Raw genomic sequence first — 24,688 nt, 5'->3', positions numbered from 1 at the left:
AGAGATGGCGAAAACTTAAGATCAAGGGATGTTCAGTTACATGGAAAGCTTTTTGAGTTGAAAGATGGTAAAAGATGTGGAACTCTCTCTCACAGGAAGTTGTTCAGGCCATACTTTAGTTAAACTTAGGATGGGGTTGAATGTATATGGATACTACATATAGTTATAAAACATACTGTGTCAGAGGAATACCAGACCTTGCGTTTCAGGCTTGAAGCCAGTCTTTCTGCTATTAGAAGTCCAGGTTAAACCTCATAAAAAGAAGAGATCATGGGACATCTGCATGGGACAAGACTCTTGCATCATCTTCCAAGACACAGTCCATGGTTTCATTATTTTAAGTGGGGCTCTGGACAAAGTGGGACTTAAATCTGATTTATTATGGTGATTCTTATATGCCTTTGTGCTTAAACGTCTTGATTATCCACTGAAGAAAAATCTTTGTTTTCATTCTATTACATATTTTGTTGAAAATATTTTAAATAGCTAGCATAAAATGGACTTTGTTTATCCATTTATGTTTTTCACCTCTGATAAATGTATTTCTGTTTCTAACAGTATCATTACAGGATATCAACATGAAAAAAGCATTCAAGAGCTCAACAATTCAAGATCAGCAGGTGGTTTCAAAGAACAGCATTCCTAACCCAGTGGCTGATATTTATAATCAGAGTGATAAACCACCACCTCTGAATATTCTTTCACCTTATAGGTATGGAATTATTCATTGTTTACGTTCTTGTACTTTGCCCTTTGTTGCCTAGTTGTATGCAGAGAATAATTACAGCAGAAGGGAAAAGCTGTGTTGATTACTGAGATTTGTGGTTTTGGGGACTTCTCTGTTCATGGAAACAAAAATTGCTAGTACCACGCTTAAAATCGTAAGTTGTACCTAACAAAAATCAGCGTATTTCAGCATGTTACGTGGCAGCACAGGATCAGGCCGTTGATTATTAATTCCCTTTTTATTTTTTACATAATATACTAAACTGCTTTCTTTGGTTCATTTATCCAGAAAGCTGGATTTATTGCTTTTGCCGTCCCTCTATTGCCCCTCTTCCTCTCAACATACACACGTGTGCGCACATGCAGTCTTTACCTTTTCCTGGTTGCTTACTGGTGAATAAAAGAGCAGCAAGCAGGACTTCGTTTCCTGTTTTCTTCTCCTGTTTTCCTTTAGGCTTGTTATTCATGAAATGAGTGTAATTTGTCTGTTTGAAGGCTTGTGGACAACATGTTTTTACTGCATCCTTCAACTTTTGAGAGGAACTAGATTGTGAGGTATCTGTGCAAAGCAGGCAATCTGCGGTAAATTTTTTTTTTTTTTTTTAGGAATGACATAGCAGAGCATTTGCAGCTTATTTTATTTTTAAGAGCCTTTACTTGAAAAGTAAAAGTGTTAGGTTTATAGCTGGAGGACACGTTTTTGTGCCAGTGCTCCAGGTAAAGGTGGTGTGTGATTGTCCATAGGTGTCCAGTTAGCAAGAGTTGTTATCAGTTGTCTGTTCTGCACAGTTGTGTCCTACATTGTATGTGGATGACCGTGTCAGTGACCTTTATTGTTAGACCTGTTTTATTAAGGATACTTTAATGAAATTTACTTAGATTTTTTTCCTCGGTAAGTCTTTTGCATCTGCTGAATTGAAATTATTTGTATTTGCCTTGGACGAAGCTTAAACGAACTTCAGCTTGAAGTCTGACCAAAGCTGTAGGGATGGAAGAATTGCCCCAGTAGCCCCTTCAGTGGGTTAGGTGTTTGTAGCAGGGAGATGAGGCACACCTAAAATAAGGGTTTGACAGCTGTATGACTAGGCAGTGTGCAAGATCTGCTCTCTGTACCCTGCTCCAGCAGTTGTAAGGATTCCGTGTGCTGGATCTTCATCACTTTTGATCTTCCTGGTAGAGATCCAGTATTCAGCTGCCATCAAAATTTACCCAGGAAGAAATTAGGACTACCCCTTCCCCTTGAAATTCTTGGAAAGAATCAAGTCAGTTGTGAGCTGTAGCTACCAAGAGTGGCATTTAATGCACTTGGCATGCTGTCATCCTGTAATGCAAAAGATATAAAGCTTGGATGATGTCAAAGGTGAGTTTTGTTGCTTTAAAAAATACAAGTTTACATTTTCTTAGCTTTTCTTCTACTGTATTTCCAGGGATGATAAGCAAGATGGATTGAAGTTCTATACTGATCCTTCCTATTTTTTTGATCTTTGGAAAGAAAAAATGTTACAAGATACTGAAGATAAGCGAAAAGAAAAGAGGAGACAAAAGGTAAAAGCAGAAATATAACAGCAAATGTATGTATTAGAATTTTGTGTTGTTCAGGCATAAAAATTGCCAGGTTATAGTTTGTGTGCATGGAAAAGAATATTCCTCTTTATACGTGGCTGTAGGTTCGGTTGGTTCAGTTTCTGTAGCTCATACTCTCTATTTTAAGTTGGTAAATTGAATTTTAGGAGTACTGTAGTTATCTTCCAAGATTCTTGCTTTAATCCTTTGCCAGTATCTGCTTATTAGTACACAGCAAACTGGCCCTGTTGTGCTTCAGAAAAACACACTGATTTAGTAGACAAAAAAGGAGTTCAAATTATGTTTTCCTTATTTTCACAATGTTGTGGGTTTTTTTTTGTTTTTGTGTTTTTTTTAATACAGCAACATCAACTCCTGTAGCAAAACATGAGCTTATCCAGAAAAAAATATTTTGTTGGGTTTTCTAGTTCCTTGATAGTAAGTCTTCACTTTTCTACACCTGTTGCAAGTTAGTAAGATGATAATACACAGAAAAGTTGTTCTGTGGTTTGGTAACAGGAGAAGATTAATTGTAGGAGTAATATTCTTTGTTTCATTTACGTTTAAAACAAACAAAAGAAGGCTTTTTCATAGAAATTCACTCTGGAATATCCTCAGCAGTTTGATCCAAGATGTGTATTCTGATGCAATCAAGATTTTTTTTTAATGGACTTTAGTTTTGAATGAAGAAATTAGTTGCTGCTTCTGCAGCTTTTTTGTTGTCAATTTTTTCATCAAATCTGAGGGCTTTCAGATTTGTGAAGATAATTCTGAAAAAAACCCAAAGCATTGAAGCAATGACCGCCTGTCTTGTCTAACAGAAGGTGCCCTTTTTGATAGGATCAATGAGAGATAAGGGATTTAAAATAAAAGGAATCCAAACAAGATGCACAGACTGCTCAGAGGAAATAGAAGGAAACTGCTTAGTTTTCAGTACACATACACAGATATATACACATACATGTGTTTGTACACCTACACGTGTTAGCATACCTATACATGTGTAATATAAGCATGTCTCATCAGCATCTGTTTACGTGTATTATACGTGTATATATGTAATGTCTAATAAGTGAATATACATGCTAATGTATATTTGTGTATATACATCATGTGTATAATACATGTGTATATATATGCTAATATATATGATACCCGCTTAGAAATCAAATTGTAGGGCATGACTGGGATGCTTTACTACTCTGTTTTTATAAAATTCTGTTGATTCTTTGCTCCTGTTGCTAGACAAAACTTTGAGTACAGCATTTTTAAACAAAACATGAAGACTTGGTTTAACTAAAATGTTCGTGAGTTCATGGTTTTTAAAGTTTTGGAAGAAGCAAATCAGATCTTCTGTTAGGAGTAGGAGTCAATGTTTTCTGTTTTGACAGGTATCTCAGTATTGAAATATTAAATAGAGTAAAAGAAGCTGAGTAAATAATTCCGGTAGAAGTTACAGTCTGAAGCAAAGTATTGAAAAAGATTCACTTGGTTATTTGTATAGTTGTATACAGATGGATATGCAAGGCTATTAATCTCACTATATTCTCAGTATGGTAAGTCACAGAGCTGGTTAAAAGACTGGAAATAATGAAAGCAGCTTTCATTCTCTATTTAAAAAAAAATTCATTCAATATTTCTTTATGAAAAAATATTAGGGTTAGTTACACCCTTTGAGTTTTTTTCCTCCCACCTTTTTTTATTCAAATTTAGATCTTTTCACTAGAGAGAAGGATAAAAAGAAACTATCAACTGTTAAGTTTTTCTTTCTGATTTAATATTAAAAACAAAAAAAGGAAAAAAATACAAAAGCTTTTTAAAAACATTATAACAGAATATTGCTTGAAAAATCTTTGATAGCTTTGAGATTTTTACAAAACCACTTTACATATAAACTTGCTTTTAGACTATATTTTAGGCATCACCTCTCATTTACATCCACAGCATATTTTTTGTAGATTTTAATTTTCTTACTACAGTCTACAAAGCAGATGTAAAATATGCTCAATTCCAATCGTGTAGGATAATAGTCATACATCACAGTAATACATCTTAATAAATTGTACCTGAAGTGCTATTTGATTTGACATTACATTACAAGACCAACTGAGAAGAAAGCAACATAGATTTGAGTTTGCATGGATAGGTGTCATTTGGTGACCAGAAGAAATCTGGCTTTTAGCTTTCCAGAAGCTGGTGTGCAAATGAGTTTTCTATCATCTGGAACCTTTAGAGAGCTGGAGGGTTTGGGTGGGATGACTCACAGGCACCATTTGTTCCACAAGGTGCTTAACACACTGTTGTTTTCTTTTATTCTTGTCCTTAAGTTAGCAGTGACCAGGAATGAATCCAGAACATCTATTAACAATTTCACGGCGAAGTTGTATTTTGAATTTACTAAGTGAGAATCCCTTAAGCAGTTTGTACTCTACAGAAGCACAAAATTGAGAAACTGTGCAGGTGAAATAAATGTGTATTTGTTCAGCAAATTATAAACTAGGCATCCAAATGCAGCCCTACTCAGCTGATCAAATACAGCTGGTTTTTAACCTCAATTTTTCAAGTGGTCAGTGAAGCCTGAGGGTACTCCTTGCACCAGAGAATGGTTTTTTTCCGGTGTTATTTTGATAATTTCCCTTAAATGCTTGAGCTATTCCAGCAGAAGGCTTGTGAGGCGTTTCATTTTCCTTCCTTCGGATATCATACTTATTGTTTCTGTATTCAGTTTAACTGAAGAAATCTAATGCAGGCTTTCTCTGATTTGACTCTTACAGGTGAACTTTTTCTCTGAAGAAAACTGTAATTTTAATTATTTAATTTTAAAATCTGTGGTTTAGTCTCTGGTGTTTTCTAGGGTTTTCTTAATTTTTTTTTTTTTTTTTACTGTCAGGCTTTCAGTAGATTGTTGCCTAGGAGTTCAATGATGTTAGTTTTGACTTTTGCATATATCAGTAATTTTCTCAATTGAACGACCATAGTAAGCCAGTTGTTAACCATTGGTTAACCAAAGGAAAGTTGTTCTGCTTTGATTTTTATTGCTCCCCATTTCTTCTGAGCAATGATTAGTTATTTAAATAAGTAGAAATCTTTGCATTTGGAGGGCTTGTATTTTCAAAAATCATTCTTGGTGACTTGTGATTGATAGGATCTTGTAAATTCGTGAAGTCAGGAAAATACTTTATGCTCATACTTCCAGTTTTTTGAAACTATTGCAAATACTTGCTGTAGCTACTTTCTGTTACTAGCTCTAATTCTTCATTAAGACACATGAAATATCATCCACTAACTCTTGATGCAAATATCCAACTTAAAATTAACTTAACCCTGTTTGAGGGCTGTAATATGTTTGTGTTTGCTGAAGTCCCTTTCTGCCTGCAGCTGTCCGATGTATAATAATGTATATAATAACCTGTTTCCTGGCTTAACCTGCAGCACCCACTTCTCTGCCACAGCTTCTGTTAAAGGAGGTGACTCTTCTTAATGGTGCTTAACTTTCCGAAGGAATATTTCTAACTGTAGTTACTTCGAAAGGCTTCAGCTCCCCTAGAACTCTGTCATTGCTCTGGGTACTGAAACTAGAGCTGTCTCCGCTGTTTGTTGAAGTAGTGAAAGCATTACTGGAACAACTTAAATCCACTCTGTTAGAGGTCTATGTAGTTTTGGCAGCCACTAGTAACTGGCCTGCCCCACCATTTTGGAAGAAATGGATGTATTGATATAATATTTAATGCAAAAATCAATACCAGTAGGGCTTACTACTGTTTGAGTAAAAAAGGGTTCCAGCATCTTTATTCATTAGGACACTTACAGATGCTGGTCTGGAACAACCTATCCAACTGAAATCTGATCCAACAGAACCAAACTAATTTAGTGTTTATTTTATGTTGTTTATTTATACGTGCCTATGTATTTACCTTTTCAGAAAAAACATGGTGATCTCTTTAAAACCAAATTTTTAAATAGGTGATTATGTATAAGCAGTTACGTAAGCACTCCTGATTGTACAAGATTTGTACCGAAATTATTGTCTTCTGAGCAGCATCATACATTGGTAAAAAGTTGGATATTTACCTTGTCTAGAAACTTGCAAGAAACATGTAGTTGTGACCTATAGAGGATGGAGTTACTATTCTGTGAGAAGAGAAAATAAAGTGTATTTTCAGTTAACCAAAAGGCTAACTTGTACTTTCCTCTCAAATCTAGCCTGATTCTGCTCCAATTCCTGTATTGGGTAATTTTGATGTGAAGGAGAAAGCAAAGCCTTGCATACCTGGATAAAAAAGGATGTGATTCTAAAAAGTTCTGGGAGGAAAAAGATTTTCATAGGAAGTAATTAAGAACCAAGGTGATAATCTTTGCCTAACATGAGTCAGATAAAAAATGTACTCACTACAGGGGCCAGGATTGCGTGAATGTTGTCAGAACATTTGGATGTTGAACTTCAAAAAGACTTCTTTGTCATTCTCAGTGTTAGCAGATGTGGATCATCAGGTTGCTCATATCAACAAGCATGAACAAGCAAGTGATCCAAAACAAGGACAAGCAAGGCATTTGATAGATTTTTTTTTAGTTGTATGCTGCCAAATACATTATTTCAGAATTATTTACTTGGTGCTGTTTGACAGTTGGAGTAAAATACCTGTGTTCCTCTGTGATGTACCTTTTTTCTTTTTGGTGAGACTGGCTTTCCAGCTATTATCCCTTACTTTGAAGGTAGAGATTGCACAATAAAATGCTTGCGTATCAGCATTTTACCAAACTCTTCTCTAAATACAGTTGAATCTGGCTCCATTTGCAAAATATCAATAGAATTTTTTTCTGAGAAACTTTTTCTTGCAGCCAAAAGCCTAATACCAACATGTTTAACCTGTGTATGAATTAGTAACGTAAGATGTGGGGTCTCTGTTAGGAGATCTTACTGATAGATCAACACTGACATTGATTTGGCCTGAAATTGTATAGAAAGATTTTTTAAACAAATTAAACAGACTGATTTGTCATGAAGCTACCAAGCTGTAATACAGTACTGGCCTGAATATTACTGACGCATTGCAGAGAGAATCATTGTCATTCATTTTTATATGAGATAATGGGAAACAATTATGAGGAAAAACTAGGAGGAAGTTCAGTAATTAATCAGATCTAAGAAGGGAGAGGAAGTTAAAACAAAAAATCATTTTACATAGACTGTGAAATGGCAAAGTGTTTCTTCTAATTTTTCATACTTCCCTACGGCCTCAGGCAATTTTGACCCTAACAAATAGCCAAAATAACCCTGAGCATTTTTAACACATTCTCATAAGATTGATTTATGGGAGGAGGAAATGACAAGTTCTTCAAGGTGGTCTAAATATGTGACAAATGATGTCAGAAAAAGTTAAACTTTCTGGCTTTTAAAATCAGCCACATTTCTGTCTGTATCGGGAAGGCCAGTAGGGCGGTATCACACTGGCCTGTGCGTCCTGCAGAAGGGCAAAGCAGAGTCTTACTCCTAATGAGGTTTGTAGCTTAAGGAAATATTCTCATTTTCAGTGCAGAGAAATTTTATGAAGACTTGGCTTCATCTGTAAATCTGGTCTTATTTTCATGCGCTCTAACTGCATTTTAACCGGCTTTTTTCCTTTGCTTTTTTTTCTCTCTTTGCATGCTTTATTTCTTTTGTTTGAACATTAGGAGCAAAAGCGTATAGATGGCACCACCCGTGAGGTGAAAAAGGTTAGAAAAGCCAGGAACAGACGCCAGGAGTGGAATATGATGGCATATGACAAAGAGCTTAGACCTGACAACAGGTTGTCTCAAAGTGTGTACCATGGAGCATCTTCCGAGGGATCACTGTCCCCAGATACTAGGTCTGTTTACAGCAAAGCTGTTTGTTATACCACAGTTGTATGTTCAGAAATGCTGAGTAGAATTAGGTGTTTTCACAGGCTGGGAATAGTTAGAATGGACCAAACCTATGATGCATGTTTTCAAGTTCTTCTCAAAATTACTTTAAAGCACAAATAACATAACAAATTCTGCAACTAATGATTTTTTTTCTTCCTCAGCTTCAGATGAGCATTTTGTCATCGTAATGTTATGCACTGTAGTGAAACAAGTGTTTGCTGTCTACTTTATGGTTGATCTTGAGTAGTTGTAGCTGCAAAAGCATTTAAAGCTGTCTCCACTAGATAAAGTCAGTACTTCTTCCTTCGTGTCTAGTTCGTATATTATGGTGCTGATAGCTTAATAAATATTTTTCTGTGATCAGCTCAGGCATACTTTTGCCTCTAACAGAATGCTTTAATGGGGGAACTGGTCAGCTTTATTAATGTTACATTTGTCTAAAAAGCAAGCTACAAAACCAGATGCAACATTATTACTTAAAATAGCAGAAATCTCTGCTTAGAGTCACGCAGCAGAATTAACTTTTGTTGTCTGAGATTCCCTTTGAGCTCAGTGGGAGTTACTTTCTTCTGGCATGCATGGAAGTCTGAGTTGGTTCACTAGGCTGGTCTCACCAGAGGGTTTTTTCCTCTTATTTTGTCTGTCATGATTAATTGCTAGCAGTAATGTTAGGAATAAGTAGAATCTACTGGAAAAAAGTGTGCGACAATTTAGTGTTTAAATTGTTGAATGGCTAGGTTGAGGAAGCAGCCACCACTGCAAAAGGGTGGACTGACACCTGTAGTCTACTGTCCAGTGGAGATTAATTTAAAAAATCCCATCTACTAAGAACTTTCTAATATTTTGGTCTTTGTGAACAGTAATCTTCTTGCAATTGAAACAAAAAATTTGAAGAAAATTGCTACCGCTGTTTCAGTAACTTATTCAGACCCCTTCTCTCTAAAATCCTTTAAACACCAGCATTTTTTTACAGTTTCTAATGCAAAACCTTGTCTCCAGTTTGTCAGTCTATACTGTTTGACCGTGCTTTTTCCATAGGTTGATCTGGTAAAATGACATTGTTGTTGAGCTGTCAAGTGCAAGATGTGGATTTTTTCATCATCTCAGACAAGAGTTCTGCCTTTCACATATTTTGAGTCTTTTTCTGGCCTGAACATGTTGCTTCCAGGATTCCTGAGTTTAAATTGTCATATTGGAGTGGTTTGTTTTTTATCTCCCAACAATGTCAACATGTATTTGCCTGTTTGCAGATATCCATAATATGTGCATTTAGTAGGATTTTTTTAAAGCAGAAATTGTAGGATGCATCATTATGTTGATATAGATGTGGTATGACAGATGCCTTGTAGTTATGTAAGCCTTTCAAATTTTACAATGTATGGCAAACTTTAAATTTCAGCGAATCAAATACCAGTGATTGAATCCTCAAATCTGTGTTCTACATGCATGAAGTGTTAACTTGGTGAGTGGTAGTGAGGTGGAGAAAAGGTTTTCTGTTTTTTATCTTGAGGTAGTCTCAGCTGTAGGAACTAAGCTATTAAAAACCTCATACATACAGAAATAAGTACTGGTTTCAGAGATATTTTTATGCTGACAGCCACACGCAGGGTTTTATCAGTAAGGTCCCAAAGCAGTGTATTTGGCTATATTGTGATTCTTTTTTAATGCTAAAGTGAAAAACCAAACCAAACCAAACAGCTCATGTTTCTTCTTGTTTGCCAATTTTAAGTCTTATGCATTAAACATTGACATCCGAGTGTCCAGACTGTGGCGATTTACAATGTGTTTGTTATACTTATTGTACTTTAGAGGGAGAAACACAAGCTGAATCCAAACAGAAACCAGCAAATTAATGTGAGAAAAGTAAGAACAAGAAAAGAAGAGTGGGAGAGAAGGAAAATGGGCATTGAGTTCATGAGTGACGCAAAGAAAATGGAACAGGCAGGAAGCATGAAAGAGGACAAAATGCCCAAAGGGTTTGTCGTTTTGTTTTCCTCAAAGCCCTGGCTTTTTGTTGCTTACCTTGCTTCCCGTCTTGCAGATAAGTGCATCAGTTTACTGTGTTCACTAAAAGCCAGGCTGCACGATTGTTCGTTACTAAAACAACTACTTGTGGTAATGGGATGAGAAGATCCTTTTGCTCCCTCTCTTGGGCTTATTTGACAGAGCATCCTAGACTTTGTATCTCTATGAACTCTCTGCTCAACTAATATTTGCATTTCCCAGTTTCTCTAAGCCTTTCCAGCGAAATTAATTGTGCAAACAAAATCAAAAGTGTTTTCTAACTTTTTTAATTGGTTTTCTCTGCTTTGGTAAAATATATTCTTCTGCATAATTGTAAGTGCTTGCAGTATTGCTTTCCTTTTTCTGCTGCCGTTGTTAACTTGAAGCAGACCTGATAAGTGTTATCATTTCAAACAATGGGCTGTCAAAAACATTGATGAAAACAATATGCCTCCTTCCAGCTACTAAAGAACTGCAAAACCTGGAGAAAGCTCTTTTTTTTGCCTTTTTAAAAATCTGCCTATAGGAGGACATTCTGCATGCAGCGAGTATGCTGAAATATTGAAAACGTTCAATTTCACTCCTTTTATTCTGCCTTGTCAGACTAATTTATTTTCAAGTCATGTTAAGCTGAACTATGATTTTGTGTTGCATTTGTTCTTGTGCTTTCTGTGAACTTAAAAGGGAACAGTCCTTGATAATCAGGGGGTCCTGTTGTAAGAAAAATAATTCTGATTGCATTCTTTTTAGCTTTTCTTGTGAGCTATTTAGATAATGCCCTGTTACACTCACATAATCTGTTCTTCTGCATCCATTTACTTTAATTTTAGGTCCCATGCATCTGATGTTACAGATTATTCTTATCCTGCCACTCCGAATCATTCCCTCCACCAGCAGATAGCAATGCCTTCCTGTGGAGCGGGAGATGGTGCACAGTACATGGCAGCATCCCAAAGCCATGAGCATGAATACAGACCACCTTCCACCACTGTACGTCACGCTACCTTAAACAGGCCTCAGCAACCACCTCCACCACCACCCCAGCCTTCAGACAGCCAGCATAGCTCAGTACCTGTGGTACCAGCAGAATACGGGTAAAACTCCTCATTTATTCCCGTGGATTCTTGACAACGCTAGAGGGATGCATGTTTTCCATAACCATCATAACACATAATGTATACACAGAAAAAGACCCCAAATACATTACTTATCTCCCTGGGAAAGACAGGAAAAAAAATGGTGTAATTTCTCTGTATGAACTGAATTTAAGTCAAGAAATGGTGAAAGCGGAAATAATCAACTGTGTATCGACTGTGGTGCAATCAATATGCTTGTAAAATATTAAAGGTTCCTAATTTAATATTAAAAAGGAGATAATTTTCCTTTAAAGTGGAAAATAGTTACAGTTTGAGGAAAGGTGCAGAAAAAGTATCACTGAATGTGATTAACATGGGGCTGCGTTGCAGCCTTGAAATGACATTTTTAAAGGAACTAAGGACAGCGTTGGAAGGGATCTCCTCAGACACAGAATCAAGTTCCCTGCTGCCACAGACAACTCTATAATTCAGTATATGACCGTATCAAACTCCTGTGTAGATATGGCCCCTGAGTGCCTTCTGAAGGCAAGCTTGCTCCAGGGTACTGGCTCTCCAACAGCAAGAAAACATCTGTTTTCTAACCAGTCTGTACCTGTTTGTTCTTTACTTTAAATAGTTTAAACTTTGAAGCTGTAACCCTAGGAAAGTTGTAATCATTCTTGCTTGTGTTGTTTTAAACGAAGCAAGCCAAGGTTTTTCAGCCTCACTTGTTGCACCCTGGGATGGCGTTTGCCTGATTCAGGACTGTGTCACACTGTAGATGACTCAGTTACGTGATGATTGACTGCTCCAACCTACATTTTCTCTCTTATTTCCAGTTTATAACAAATACTTGCACTTAGTCCCCGAGTGCATGACGGGTGTCAGTGTATCAGAGTTGTCATACACTGTGTATCACTGAACGCCATCAGTACCTTTCCTTCAACTCCGGTCCCCTATATCTAGTTCTTTACCTACTTCATAACTCCTCTATTAATTCCCATTTTCTCTGCTTAAGAATTCTTTGGGACATCTTAACAAAGAAATTAGCTCTTCCCTCTTCCTTGCCTTTAAAGTATCAAATGTATCAATTTAACTAAATAATGTTTAAATTGATAAACTTGACTAAAGAAGCACATGAGATGCATGATATACCTTTGGGTAAATCTTTCCCTTCGTACTTTCCATCGTCCTCCATGCCCATCTCCTGTTATCTCTTAGTATTTGTTCTAACACGTGGTCTTCTTTGGAAGTGATACGTGTGGTCTACAGTTTTCTTGGTCCCTTCTTCATCATAGGCATTGTACTTTGTATTCTCACAGAGCAGATGTTTAGTAACAAATACAGCTTTATATTTAACTAAGTAGGAGTATTGAGCTAAAATCTCACTTTGTGGAGGTGAGAAGAACGCTGCCTTTAACTTCATTATCTGCCTTAAATCTCAATGCATTATCAATATTTGAAGATTAATATTTATAATCACTTCTCTATTTAACTCATCAGTTTAAATGCTCTTTGATTTTTGTTTTAGCGGAGGTTGGGATGAGAGCAGTTTAAGGGGTGATGATTCTTTAAGTCCTAACTTTCATTGCATTAAACGCTTTTGTTCTCTTTTACTTAGGATGCTTCCGGCTCAGATGGTGGATTATTACAATCCTGCAGGTCCTCCCCCTCCTCCTCCTCCCCCTATGATCCCTTCAGCACAAACTGCTTTTGTCAGCCCCCTTCAGCTTCCTGTGCCGCCTTCCCATTCTGGGCTGGTGACCGGTTCTCCATACGCTGCCGCTCATCCTCCTCCTTCTAGTGGGCTTGTTGTCACTGCTCCCCCTCCCCCTGGCCCCCCTCCTCCCCCGCCAGGCCCCCCAGCCGCGGGTCCATCCCTCTCCCCCTCCCCAATGCACGCTCCTCCAGCTGAGGCCAAGCGCCATGAGCCTGCGCAGCCGCCTGTGAGCGATGCTCGGAGCGACCTGCTTGCTGCCATTCGGATGGGTAAGATGATAAATATAAATATTAATATATAAAGGGTGGGTGTCACGAGGATGGAGCCAGGCTCTTCTCGGTGACAACCAACAGTAAGACAAGGGGTAATGGGTTCAAGCTGGAACACAAGAGGTTCCACTTAAATTTGAGAAGAAACTTCTTCTCAGTGAGGGTGACGGAACACCGGAACAGGCTGCCCAGGGAGGTTGTGGAATCTCTTTCTCTGGAGACATTCAGAACCCACCTGGACGCCTTCCTGTGTAACCTCACCTAGGTGTTCCTGCTCTGGCGGGGGGATTGGACTAGATGATCTTTTGAGGTCCCTTCCAATCCCTAACATTCTGTGATTCTGTGAGGCTGAGTCTTAGTTTCATTCATTTATTTGTGGTTGGTTGGTTTTTTTTTTTTTTTTTTAAAATGAAAGCTCTGTGTTTCCAAGTGATCCAAGTCCATGGCTTCTGTTCCCAGCTGGGCAGAATGTCATTCAGAGCCTAGTTAACCACAGGTGCCATTCTAACATTCGTCAACCCTGACTTTGGATTTTTTTTTTTTTTCTAGTGCCTAGATATGTACAGCTTTGTCTAATGTGTTTTAGTGTTTGATTGGACATAATCAAATGAAAAAACAGTACTTGTGTGTTATCATGTAAAATAGCCAGTAGATGTACATGGATTTTTGCTTCTATTCAGAACTGAGATATCCAACACCAGGCTTCAGCCCACTGGGTTTTAACCAGTGACTAATGGCTGTTCCTGGCTTCGCTTACAATATGGAGCTGTAGGTCTAATAGTGTTTCCAAATACACTTACGAAAACTTTCATCTTCAGATCAAAAGGACCTCTACGGTCATGAACGTTTAGTTTTGCCATACTGTTGGCAGTTGTAGAAGTATTTCATCTCTGGCAGTGGATTCCAATCTGCCTTTTTTGTCTTTCTCCCTTACTGAGGGAGGCTCTCTAACACAATGGTTTCTTTTTTTTTTTTTTTCTGCTTTCTGTTTCCTGGATATATTGTTAGAATACAAAAAACTTGCCAATAACAATATGAAATTTAAAATCTCTTGTGCAGAAAACTTTGTCTGAGAGTAATTGTCTCCACAGGAATTCAGCTGAAAAAGGTTCAGGAGCAGCGTGAGCAAGAAGCAAAGCGAGAGCCTGTTGGAAATGATGTGGCAACCATCCTTTCAAGACGCATTGCCGTGGAATACAGTGATTCTGATGATGATTCAGAGTTTGATGAGAACGATTGGTCAGATTGAACCTGGTCCAAGCCCAGTAGCAAGTTAATGAAATACTTGGCTTCAGTGATTGCTTTCGTAGCGAGACTTAAAGCAGGGCATTAACACGTGTTAAGGCTAGCAATCGAAGTGCTGAAATTGAATTGGTATTAATTCAGAATGCTGTAGCTTAGCAACTCTGGTAATAATGATGTGATTATGCTTATGCAGATCAGAAACTTGTCTTACTTTCAGTATTTACAGCATAATACTTAAGTGCCACTAAATGTAGCAAATCATGTGCTGCGTGCAAAATATGCTGCAGTTGTTGCACTGTTACAGAACCAGCATTTTATTTTACTTTCCTGATCTTGAAGGGATAAAATATATTTTTTTGACTCTACATCTTTTAATTATGTAAGCAACTTAGATACTTGTGAATTGGTCTGGTTGTTAGTCTTTGAGGGCAGTTTAACTATGTGACCGAGTAAAGAGTTGAATTCCATAAATAAGACTTTTAGCCTTTTTTTTTAGTTACTAATTATGCCCACTGTAGTCTATTTTTCATCACTCCTGGGCTTAGGGTTTTTTGCATACAGAATTGATTTTATATAATAATTCTTTTTATCTTGACGATGTAGCAGATGATGAAATGTATGCTTTGAAGCATGAATCCACATGATCCAAAATGACCATTTTTTGAGCAGACCTGATAAGTTTGTAAGAGTCCAGCAGTAGGTTGCTGGCTGCTTGTTGGGTAGCGTGCTGGGGGTCTCTGGTGGGTAGTGGACACGTGTCCATGTTACAAATGAAAGTTAAAATACCTCTAGAGCTTTTTAGTTTTATGATGCAGATCAATGAGATGCAAAGACTTCAGGGTAGACCTGATAGAAGCCGTATGGTTATTGCAGTGTGGAAGTGTTCCTCTGTTATTACTGAAGATTGGAACTTTTATCAGTCCAGATGTAGCAATCGGATACATTTCACAAGTATTAAACTTGGTCTTTATGCCTGTAGGTTTGTAAATAAGTTTTGTTGTTGTTGATTTGTATACCTATAGTCATGACAGATTTTCTGTTCCCTGTAGCACGTTTACTCGAAACTACTATTACTTCGAATGTATTTCTTATCCAGTCCATCTGTTGATAAAACATGGGCAGTTAAAACAGTTTTAATGGCTGTTTAGGTACTATGCCATATATATACATTTGTTTTCTCCTTCCCTAGGAACAGTTTCTGCCATGCTCTCCGTTTTCTTTTCACAGTACGGTATTAAAATGTTTGAGTTTGGTTTATTTTTTTTCCTTCTTTCTTCTGGACTAAGAGTCAGGCTGCTGCTTTGCCTAATGAGGTTTTAAAAAAGTATACTCATAGTGGGGGAAGAGTTCTTTCCTTACCAGATTAAAGTTTTAATCTTTGTAATTGAAGTCTCTGTAATTCCAGGTGTAACACTGGGTAAAGCTCCTTTGTTCTGTGAGGCCCTGTCTGTTCTTAAAAAAAATAGCGTGTAAAATAAAAAGAGAAATGGAAGACGATTATCTAACTTGTGTTTACACAATTAACAGTTTTAGTCTTGGGAATGTAACAGTCTAACATGATGTTTGCATGCAGACTATTGGCTACTTCACTGCTGTTTGATCTGCGTATGATTTTTCCAATCCGTGGCGGGTGTCTTTGGTAGGCTGGTAATGTGCTGCCTCAATGTTGGTGTTAAAATTTACCACGTAAAGTAAGACCGATCTCTGCGTTAATAGTGAACAGCTACAGCTCCCGTTAGTTGGTGGCAGCGGAAGGTGTTCCCCTCCCTTTCAGCCGGAGCTGGTTTTGTCTTTGCCTTAAAATACAGAGCTGGAGGCTGCTTTGTTTGGTGTCCTGCAGTCCGAGGTCTGCATGTCCACCGCAGAGAACAGCGCTTAGCCCACGGCCCGATTGTGGTTTTCATCCATCTGTGAGAGACGGTTTGTTCAGATCATCACGGTGCGCTTGCAAAATGATTCTTTGGGTGGGGAGGCTAAAAGCGCAAGCGGGACGGCAGCGTTACATCCCCGCATCGCTGGGGAGGGTGCTGGTGGTGTTCTTTTAATGCGTGCTGACGTGAAATATCTCAGCAGACAATTCTTTCCAATCTACTGAAATTTCATATGAGAGAAGATATATTTTGTGAGCACAGAAGTTGGGTGTGTCTGAAATTTTGTAATTTATGTTAATTTTAAATAATAAACGTTAAACAAGCAGTTGTGACCAATTAAGATAGTGTAGATTTTTCAGTCATAGTAGCCAACCTGTTTTTCTGAACCTGCAATGTTGTCATTTTCCTTTCAGTATTTTATTAATAAAATGTGAGTTGAATTTAGTGATGTAAACTAACATAATTCCAGGATGTCTTTATCAGTTTTATCATACTTTGGGTTGTGAATAAGTAACAAATATGAATAAAATCTCACTTTTGAGCCTGTCTGTCTTTCCTGAGATTAGTGAGATTTTGCTGTTAATCTTTATCCCTTACCAGTGAATAATGGAAGTGAAAATGTAAGTCTTCCAAATGCTGGCTGTGATCCCAGGAGCAATGGTTTTACTGGGATGGAGACTGAGCTCCACAAAACCAAACCCCTCTAAGGTTTGCTTCTCCTGACCTACATACTTATTTGTTCTTTTGCACCTTGATTCAAGCTCCACATTGAAGTTCTTGGCTGGTGTAAATAGACGTTAATTTCCCTACAGGTAGCTTTAATGTTCTTCTCAGCAAAATGCATTAACAGCTTTGCTCCCAGAAAGAACAGTGCAGAACGTGTGAGTTTATTAGCAAGCCCCCTCTCCCACTTTTTTAATACAAAAGACTCTTTGTAGGTTAATGACACCAAGCACTATGTTGTAAAATGCAAACCCGTGTCTGCCTAATGCAAACAGATCTGTTTAATTTACTACTATATTACACAATTGGTTTATGTGGTTCTTCCTAGTATGACATGATAAATAAACAGACTTGTTTATGTATCTTAGACTTGGTTGTTCCCTGGGAAAAGGAATTAATCTTTAATCTGCTCAACTGAAAATTCCAATCCCTCTGGCACTTGGTTCATATTTCACTGAAATTTTCCATCTATGACTTGAACTTAATTCAGCTAATTTAGAGCAAAGACACCAATTCTACATAGAAACTGAATATATGAGCTTGCAATTTTGGTTCAAACGCTGTCTCAGTAAAGCATTTATAGCTGCTCATTTATCAGTTAGGGCTGGAGTTAGGACTGATGATCACGTCGTGTATTTTATTGACGTCTCTTCCAGTTGTCTTTTGAATGTTAAAAAATATTTCCATGTGACTAAACTGGCATCAGTTGGATTTGTAGGTATTTCAGATTTCTCTGTACTAAGATGAACTGCATGAAGAAAAATAATTTTTTTTTATTGTAAGGGGTGCATGCTGTGCAGAACAAGCTCAAAATGGAGTTTGTTTGCGGAATGCAGATTGGGTTGGGAGAGAGAAATGACTCTCTGGGAAACCAATTCTTGTGATTGTATTTTGCAGGTATGTTATCTCTCATGTGCCAGGCATTGTTTTAATAGTAAAAAGGTGTTCCCTTCCGCTTGAAACAACACACCTAAGGATACAGCAAATGTGTAACTTCTGAAAATCTTTAAAATCTCACTATAAACTGAACTGAACCTGGTGATGAAAATTTCATTAGAATCTTGTGGCTGGAAGCTGAAGTTGCGTGAAGTCAATACGTACTGTTTCCTAGCAGCAGGGTAAAAGAAATATTAGAACAGAACAGCTTATGCAAAGATGGCTTTGACAGTGATTTTTTAAATTTAATTTTTTTTTTTTTTTTTTCCCCCCAAGTGACAATACCCCTTTTCCTTTACCAAAAGCAACCTGCTGTAGTTCACTTTGGGAAAAGTTTCCTGCTCTTTTGAGAGTCAGCCAGCCTGACCTGTTAATTCTGAGTTCGAGGTGTTCCTGATACCAGGGTGTACGTACGTGCACACACACAGAAATCCAAGGATTTTCAGCATCTTGAGGCAGCTTTTTATTTGTGCATTTCAACATTTTCAGTGTGCTCAGTGCTGTGTGGGGAATGGAAGTAAATGATGAACCCTGCTAGAATCCCCCAGGGCCTGGCATCTGTCACGAAGCGTTTGGGAGTGACTCGAGCTTGTCACTGAACAACCTTCCCAGTTCCCTTGGATGTGGGAACTCCTGGAAGGGCTGTGGGTTTCCAATCAACTATCGTCTTTCATTAGAGGTAAATAGAATAGAAACACTGGAAAAATGTCCTTTCAGTACAAAACGGAGAGAAGGTATTTCGTATTTTGCTTTCTGTAGTAATAGATGGAGGAAGTGTCTCTTGTGTGCCGTCAGATATCTGTAGGTTTCTCTGGAGAAATGTTTTTTGATCTGTGGCTGACGAAGGTGGGCATTCTTACACCTGCAAAGCAGTCTCGTAAGTTTGTGCTGGACTGGGCTTTTTTTCAGCTGGATAAGAAGATAAGTAGCCCTTAAGAGATTCTTAGCTAAATATAGTAGTCTCTTTAGAGATTAACTCTTACTGCTGCAGATAAATAGAGAAGTTCTGATCTGATTAGCTGGAGCAGGGAGGACCTCAGCACTTTTCTCTTGGGGTCACATGCAGAGCGCTTTGGAGATGAGAGCTGAGGGCAGCTCTTTCTGAGGTGTCTCAGCAGCTTGTCTTAGATGTGTTGCCTTTCCGAGTCACTCGGCATTTTCAATCACTAACGTGCTATCATATGTGAAAACTATCTGCCCTGCTGAGCAATCACTCATTGCCAAAGCAGTGTGGGTTAGAGGAAGGAAAAAAGGGCTGGGAATCTGACAAAGTTACCCTAGTGCCAGTTAATATGGGACAGTGTGTCCCATCTGCCTGTCAGAGGAACCCAAAACAGGAGTTCTACCAACTGTACCGAAGGAGATGGCAGAACTCATCTGTTTTCTCTGTTTTTCTTTAAAATCAGGCTGATGCATTCCTTGTTCAGTTTTCTGAGTAATCCTGCTGTTGATGTTGTATTTCTCCAGCAAATTTAATTTTCTAGTCCCTTATCAGTTACCTGTCTCTGACTTGCTGAGTGGCCCGTGCCCATCGCGTGTCAGCCTTTACAAACTGGACGCATAAAAATGCCTTTATTAATCTGAAGTCAACAGCCTAGTGCTGATTTTCACCTGCAGTCTGTCCCTCTGCATCCTTCTCTCTTGAGTCTCTCTTCTGGTTTTTAGTAGGTAGTTTGCATGTTACCAGCCAAGGATTTAGTTTCCCATTCACTGTGTCAGCAGGACTTTGAGGTTGGTTGGTTGGCTATGGTTATTTTTCCTTGAATAGATGCTTGTTCTGTGCCTGTGCTGCTAACAGTGGATGCTGCCAGAGGTGCTGCTTCCAGGCGCAGCGCCTTCCTCCACAGAGGATGATGGGAGCAGCAGGATTGTTTATCGATGGCTTATCGTAGTGACGAAACTTGAATATTTGCAAAGTTACTGCTCATCCCAGCCATGTGATACCTCGCCTTAACTTCACTTGGGACGTTCTTTCAGATTTGTGTATGTTCATTTTCTCTGGTCTGGTTTTGTGGTGTTTGCAGCTACACCTGGATTAGTTCGTTTGCGTGTTCTGTTTGGGTTTCCTTCGAAATTCAGCGCACTTCCTCAAACTCTGTTTTTAAATGTTATTTCTGTATTTGAGGAAGAAGGATTTCATTTTCTTTCATGTCGTCAGAGTCACTACCACAGTAACACTTTCTAGACTAAAGACTAAAAGCTTCCTCATAAATTTCTTTTTATGTGATTTCTGCTTATGGCATGCTTCCCTTTAAGAGAAGTTTAGAAGTTTTGCTTACAGCAGTTAGTGAACTTTTTGGATTGCTGTGGAGAACTCTTATATAGAGTCATAAAAATGTTTCATCTGACTGTGACAACAGTAAGGTATGTAATGTGTGCAGCGTTGTTGCAATATGTACTTTGAAATACTGACATACGCTTGGAGCTTGATTGTTTATAAATGTCAATGACTCCCAGGAGCACATGGTGTTTATTTAAACTGGTGGATCCTGCTGGCTCATTGCTCTTCCTAGTGACCAGTCACTGATTTGCCATAACTGCTGAAAACCACTGTTGTGACATTTCACAAATCTTTACAAAAAATATGCAAGATAGTTACCTTGTACCCAACTGATTTCTATCACACAGATTCTTATCTGAAAAAAGTTCTCATTTTTGTTCATGCTCTGTATTCTCTTCAAAACCCCCAGTGACTGTCGAGTCATCCTTTGCTTTTTAAATTATGTAAGAGCCAACTTTTGTTCTTCAAGTAATTCTGTCGAGGAAACTGAACTGGGTCTACCACATGCTTTAAGTAAAGGATGCTCCATCCCTCTCCTCTGGTGCCCCTCCTGACCTATATTCCTTGCTATGTTTCTAGAATTTATATGAATTATTTATATGGCATGATAAACTTTCTACTTGGCCAAAAGAGATAATAAATCCTCACTTCAGGGATTTTCAAACCTAGTTAAAATATATCAAAATTGTGAAGCAGATGGTAAAAACTAGAATGACTTGACATAAGAGATACAGGGGTTGTCTAGCTGTAATGTTGCTTCTTGCTTATTATGTTACCAGACAAAAAGCGTTTAAGTATGGCATGCCTCGCTTACAGAGAATATCACCACAGACCTGTGCCTTTCTTCTATCTCTTAAATGTGAGGTTGGAAAATAAGATTTTTTTTATTATTTTTTTTAAAATTTTTTATTTTTTAGGACAGATGGGGAAGAGGAGAAAGGCCAGGATTTCTCCTGTGCTAAACAATAGGAGAAGATACTTTGGCGAGTAACTGATGATACCTGTCTTTGTTTTTGTTTTATCTCTATACAGAAACACCCTCTGAATGGTGAGGCTAAATTTTAACCTTCTCTCTGAAGATGACCTTATCTGTTTTATCCTCTTCACCTTATCTGTTGCAGTGTGTGATGACCTTTCTCTTCGATTCAGCCATCTGCCTGCTTCAGCTTTTATTTCCTTCACTGATCAGATGAGACACGAGAGTACAAACAGCACTGGCAGTGCTGCTGGCCTGGATACCTGGTTAGGATAAATAGACTTGACATTTAAATAGTAAAATAAGTCATCTTTAAAATTCATGAGTACAAGAGTTATTAAAGGAGTCTAGTGAACTGAGAATGTTTTCTGCGAAGAAAGCAAAGCACAGATGTTCAGGGTGGTAGGGTATTTAAGGAATATGTGGGTAGAGCATAATTCTAAGCCACGGCTCTATTTTAAGGCTTCTAGGTGTGGGCTTTGCACAATTGCTGTAATTACCAGCCTGCTGCATGTATTGCTTCTCTCTGGGTTTCAGGCAGCAACGATTTATTCTCAGCCATCTGTTTGAGCGCTAGCAGGGATCCCAATGATGTAGAAAAGATGTAGAAAAACTCGTTGGCTCAAGAAGCATATGCGGAATGGAAATGGAGGTAGTGGGATAGTAAGAGCAAAGTTTGCTCCTGAAAACATCATCATCATGGCAGGACACACCTGAAGTTATCGAAGGCACCATTAATTTGTTGGCACAGAAGCTAAAGAAAGTACTGTAGAACTTGAAAGTTCCAGGTCTTTGGAGACCTGGCGTGGGGACTGTCTCACCTCATCAGACTTCAGTTTATCCATTTGGTGCCCGAACTGGAGACATGAAGACAAGGGGAGTCCCCGATAACGTCATTTCCCTTCCACTGAAATCGCCTTGAGATTTACAGATGACAAGTTGTCTACTGGATACCGGTGAAGCTGCAGCTTAAACAGCCACGATGTCCACTCGCTGGTCAGACCATGTCCGTGTTAGCCAGAAGCAGGCCTCGCAGGTTTCGAGTCTAAGGCAGGGAGCAGGGGTGCTGCTCAGCACTGGCCATGTTTCAGGAGTTCTGCTTCACGCGAGCGAAGCGCCCGCCGCGGCAGCGAGAGCTGCTCTGACGCTTGGCCGCGTCCGGGGGGAATCGAGTCCACGCGCTGCTCCGTGGTGGGGATCAAAGCACGGCAAGGGGGAACACGCAGATCTGCCTCCAAAGAGCTTCTGAGCCAAACACGCAGATCTGCCTCCAAAGAGCTTCTGAGCCAAACACGCAGATCTGCCTCCAAAGAGCTTCTGAGCCAAACTAAAATACCCGAATGGACAGTGCCTAAAGGGGTGGCCGTGATCTAGATGTGACCGCTAAGCAGCTCTGTTTTCACGGCTGTCTGCCCTTCCCCGCCGCGCTCGCTCCCTCGTGTCATCCTTCGGCATCATGTATTGCTCGGCCTGGGAGAGGCAAACACCCGTATCTTTGTGCTGAGCGTCTGGCGGAGCGTTGGCAGCCGCTGGGGCAGCGTTGCTGCTGCAGCGGTTCTGGGGGCAGCAGCAGCAGCACGTCTCCTGCGCCGCGCGGGCCGCAGCGCGTCCTGGCAAGCGAGCCAGCTGGGGTCAGCTACACAGGAAAAACCTATCGGCTGGCAATTACACTTCAGTATCGGATCAAAACGCAAGGCCAGATAATGCAGGAAGCATGAACGTGTTTGAAAATGTTTATTCGGCCAGGAATTCCCTGCTGTTTTACCCAGAGGGGAGCTCGGCCTGCAGCGCTGGCAGGAGAGCCGCAGGGGAGCCCTGGCAGCTTTTGCCCTGCTCAGACCTGCTTAGTAGCTGGAAAAACAATAAATTTGAGGTTCCTTGAATTCCTTGTGTGATGTTATTAGAACCTTAGCTTGATTGAGAAGGGATGTGTGAGCAGAGGTCTTCCTTTTTCAGTGATGGACCTGTACTAGGTCCCTGTCTTCAGGTACCTGAAGCCTTAAAATCCTGTGGCAGGAGAACAAGGTGCTGCTGCAGGATTTGTGTCCCCGCAAACAGCGGGTTAGAGGGACTGCCTTTCTGTAGAAAGATACTGACCTCCAGCGGACAAACGGGGCAATCATAAGAGTTTATTCTAATTAAAATTTACCAGCATGAGAACCTAGAAAGGAGATGCAGAAGTTGAAGATATGGAAATTCCCTCACTTCACTCTTCCCCAAACTCTTAAAGCCTTTATTTTTCTATACAACCACAGAGAAAATATTGCTATGTACCTTTGTGAAATTACAGTGTCTTTAACAGCACTGATTGTCTCTTTAGCTTCTTTCCCCCAAGGAACGCGTTTTCTGTGGAGGCGCTGCCCTGCGCAGGCAAGCCTTCTGAAACAAGAGAAACTCGCCTGCTGTGACATGATCTAATGTGAGCTCTGCTCTACCAGTGCGATAGCTGCAGGAGAACAGAGACTCTGGGAACCGTCCTCTGCGGATCTTTCAACTGGTTGCTCCTTTCTGGGTAACGGAGTGGTGCTGTGGTTGTACAGAAAAACCTCAGTGCACTGGAGGTCGAGTCCACCAGTCCTTGACAAAGTTGGAACAAGGCAGAGCTGCCGTGAAGCGGAGAGCGCTGACGTGACAAGATGTGACAGCTGAGGAAGCTGCTGCACCTCCGCTGAGCTCCTGCCCGTGAGTGTCCTCACAGGTCCTCTGAGGCTGCCCTAGCTGGGAGGTGACTTTGCACAAATGAAGCAGAGGCCTCCAGGGGAGCTGGGAGAGGTGGGTGAATTGCCGCAGCTCAGTGTTGGGTGTTTTAAGGTTTTCGTTCACAGAGGGGTTGAGGAGGGAAGGCACCTCTGGAGGTCGTCTGCTCCAACCCCTCTGGCTCAAGCAGGGCCACCTAGAGCTGGTTATCCAGGACCATGTCCAGACAGCTTTTGAATATCTCCATGAACGGAGACTCCGCCAACTCTCTGTGCAACCTGTGCCAGCGCTCAGTCACCCTCACTGTGAAAAGCGTTCTCTGATGTTCAGAGGGAACCTCCCGTGTGCCAGTTTGTGCCCACTGCCCTTTGAAAGCCCCTTGCCTTCCGTTGCGTGCTTGAAGCTGAGCATCTCTGCTCACCAGCTCTGGTGTTGTGAACACAATGCTTGAGTTAAACATGGTAAAAGTCCTCCTTTCTACAGCAGGGAGTATGTATGGTTGGCAATGGGTATGCTGTTCTGCTTCTTAGTTACACAGTAGTAAAAATCACTAAATTAAAAAAAAATGGTTGCAAAGGCTGAGTTTGCACAGCAGGTTTCATCATTAGATTTCTGATGGTTGTAGCTAAGAAGAAATTAGAAAAACTTGGTTGTTCCTGTCCAGGCTTGCCTGGGAGATGTGCTTTGAGTTTCACCGTGCTGAGAGATTTTCTAA

The 24,688-nt window shown here is 39.7% G+C and overlaps 1 protein-coding gene across 3 annotated transcripts in view; it reads left to right on the top strand.

The window, feature by feature from the left end:
• WASF3 (WASP family member 3) overlaps nucleotides 1-16,865 on the top strand; it is a 67,016-nt gene extending 50,151 nt beyond the window's left edge. For 2 of the 3 annotated variants that reach the window (XM_065637161.1, XM_065637150.1), the window contains 6 exons: nucleotides 559-712; nucleotides 2,154-2,271; nucleotides 9,985-10,151; nucleotides 11,010-11,273; nucleotides 12,877-13,244; nucleotides 14,336-16,865. In XM_065637161.1, coding sequence (XP_065493233.1) covers nucleotides 559-712; nucleotides 2,154-2,271; nucleotides 9,985-10,151; nucleotides 11,010-11,273; nucleotides 12,877-13,244; nucleotides 14,336-14,493 — 1,229 coding nt within the window. In that variant the 3' untranslated portion in view covers nucleotides 14,494-16,865. Of the gene's footprint in view, nucleotides 1-558; nucleotides 713-2,153; nucleotides 2,272-7,962; nucleotides 8,139-9,984; nucleotides 10,152-11,009; nucleotides 11,274-12,876; nucleotides 13,245-14,335 lie in introns of all 3 variants that reach the window. The other variant, XM_065637172.1, reaches the window with a different exon arrangement.
• The last annotated feature ends 7,823 nt before the right edge of the window (nucleotides 16,866-24,688 follow it).

The sequence above is a fragment of the Caloenas nicobarica genome, chromosome 1, assembly GCF_036013445.1.
Source record: "Caloenas nicobarica isolate bCalNic1 chromosome 1, bCalNic1.hap1, whole genome shotgun sequence".
In the NCBI taxonomy this organism is placed as follows: Eukaryota; Metazoa; Chordata; class Aves; order Columbiformes; family Columbidae; genus Caloenas; species Caloenas nicobarica.
The sequence above is the reverse complement of the archived record's forward strand: the minus strand, read 5'-3'. Positions and strand labels throughout refer to the sequence as shown.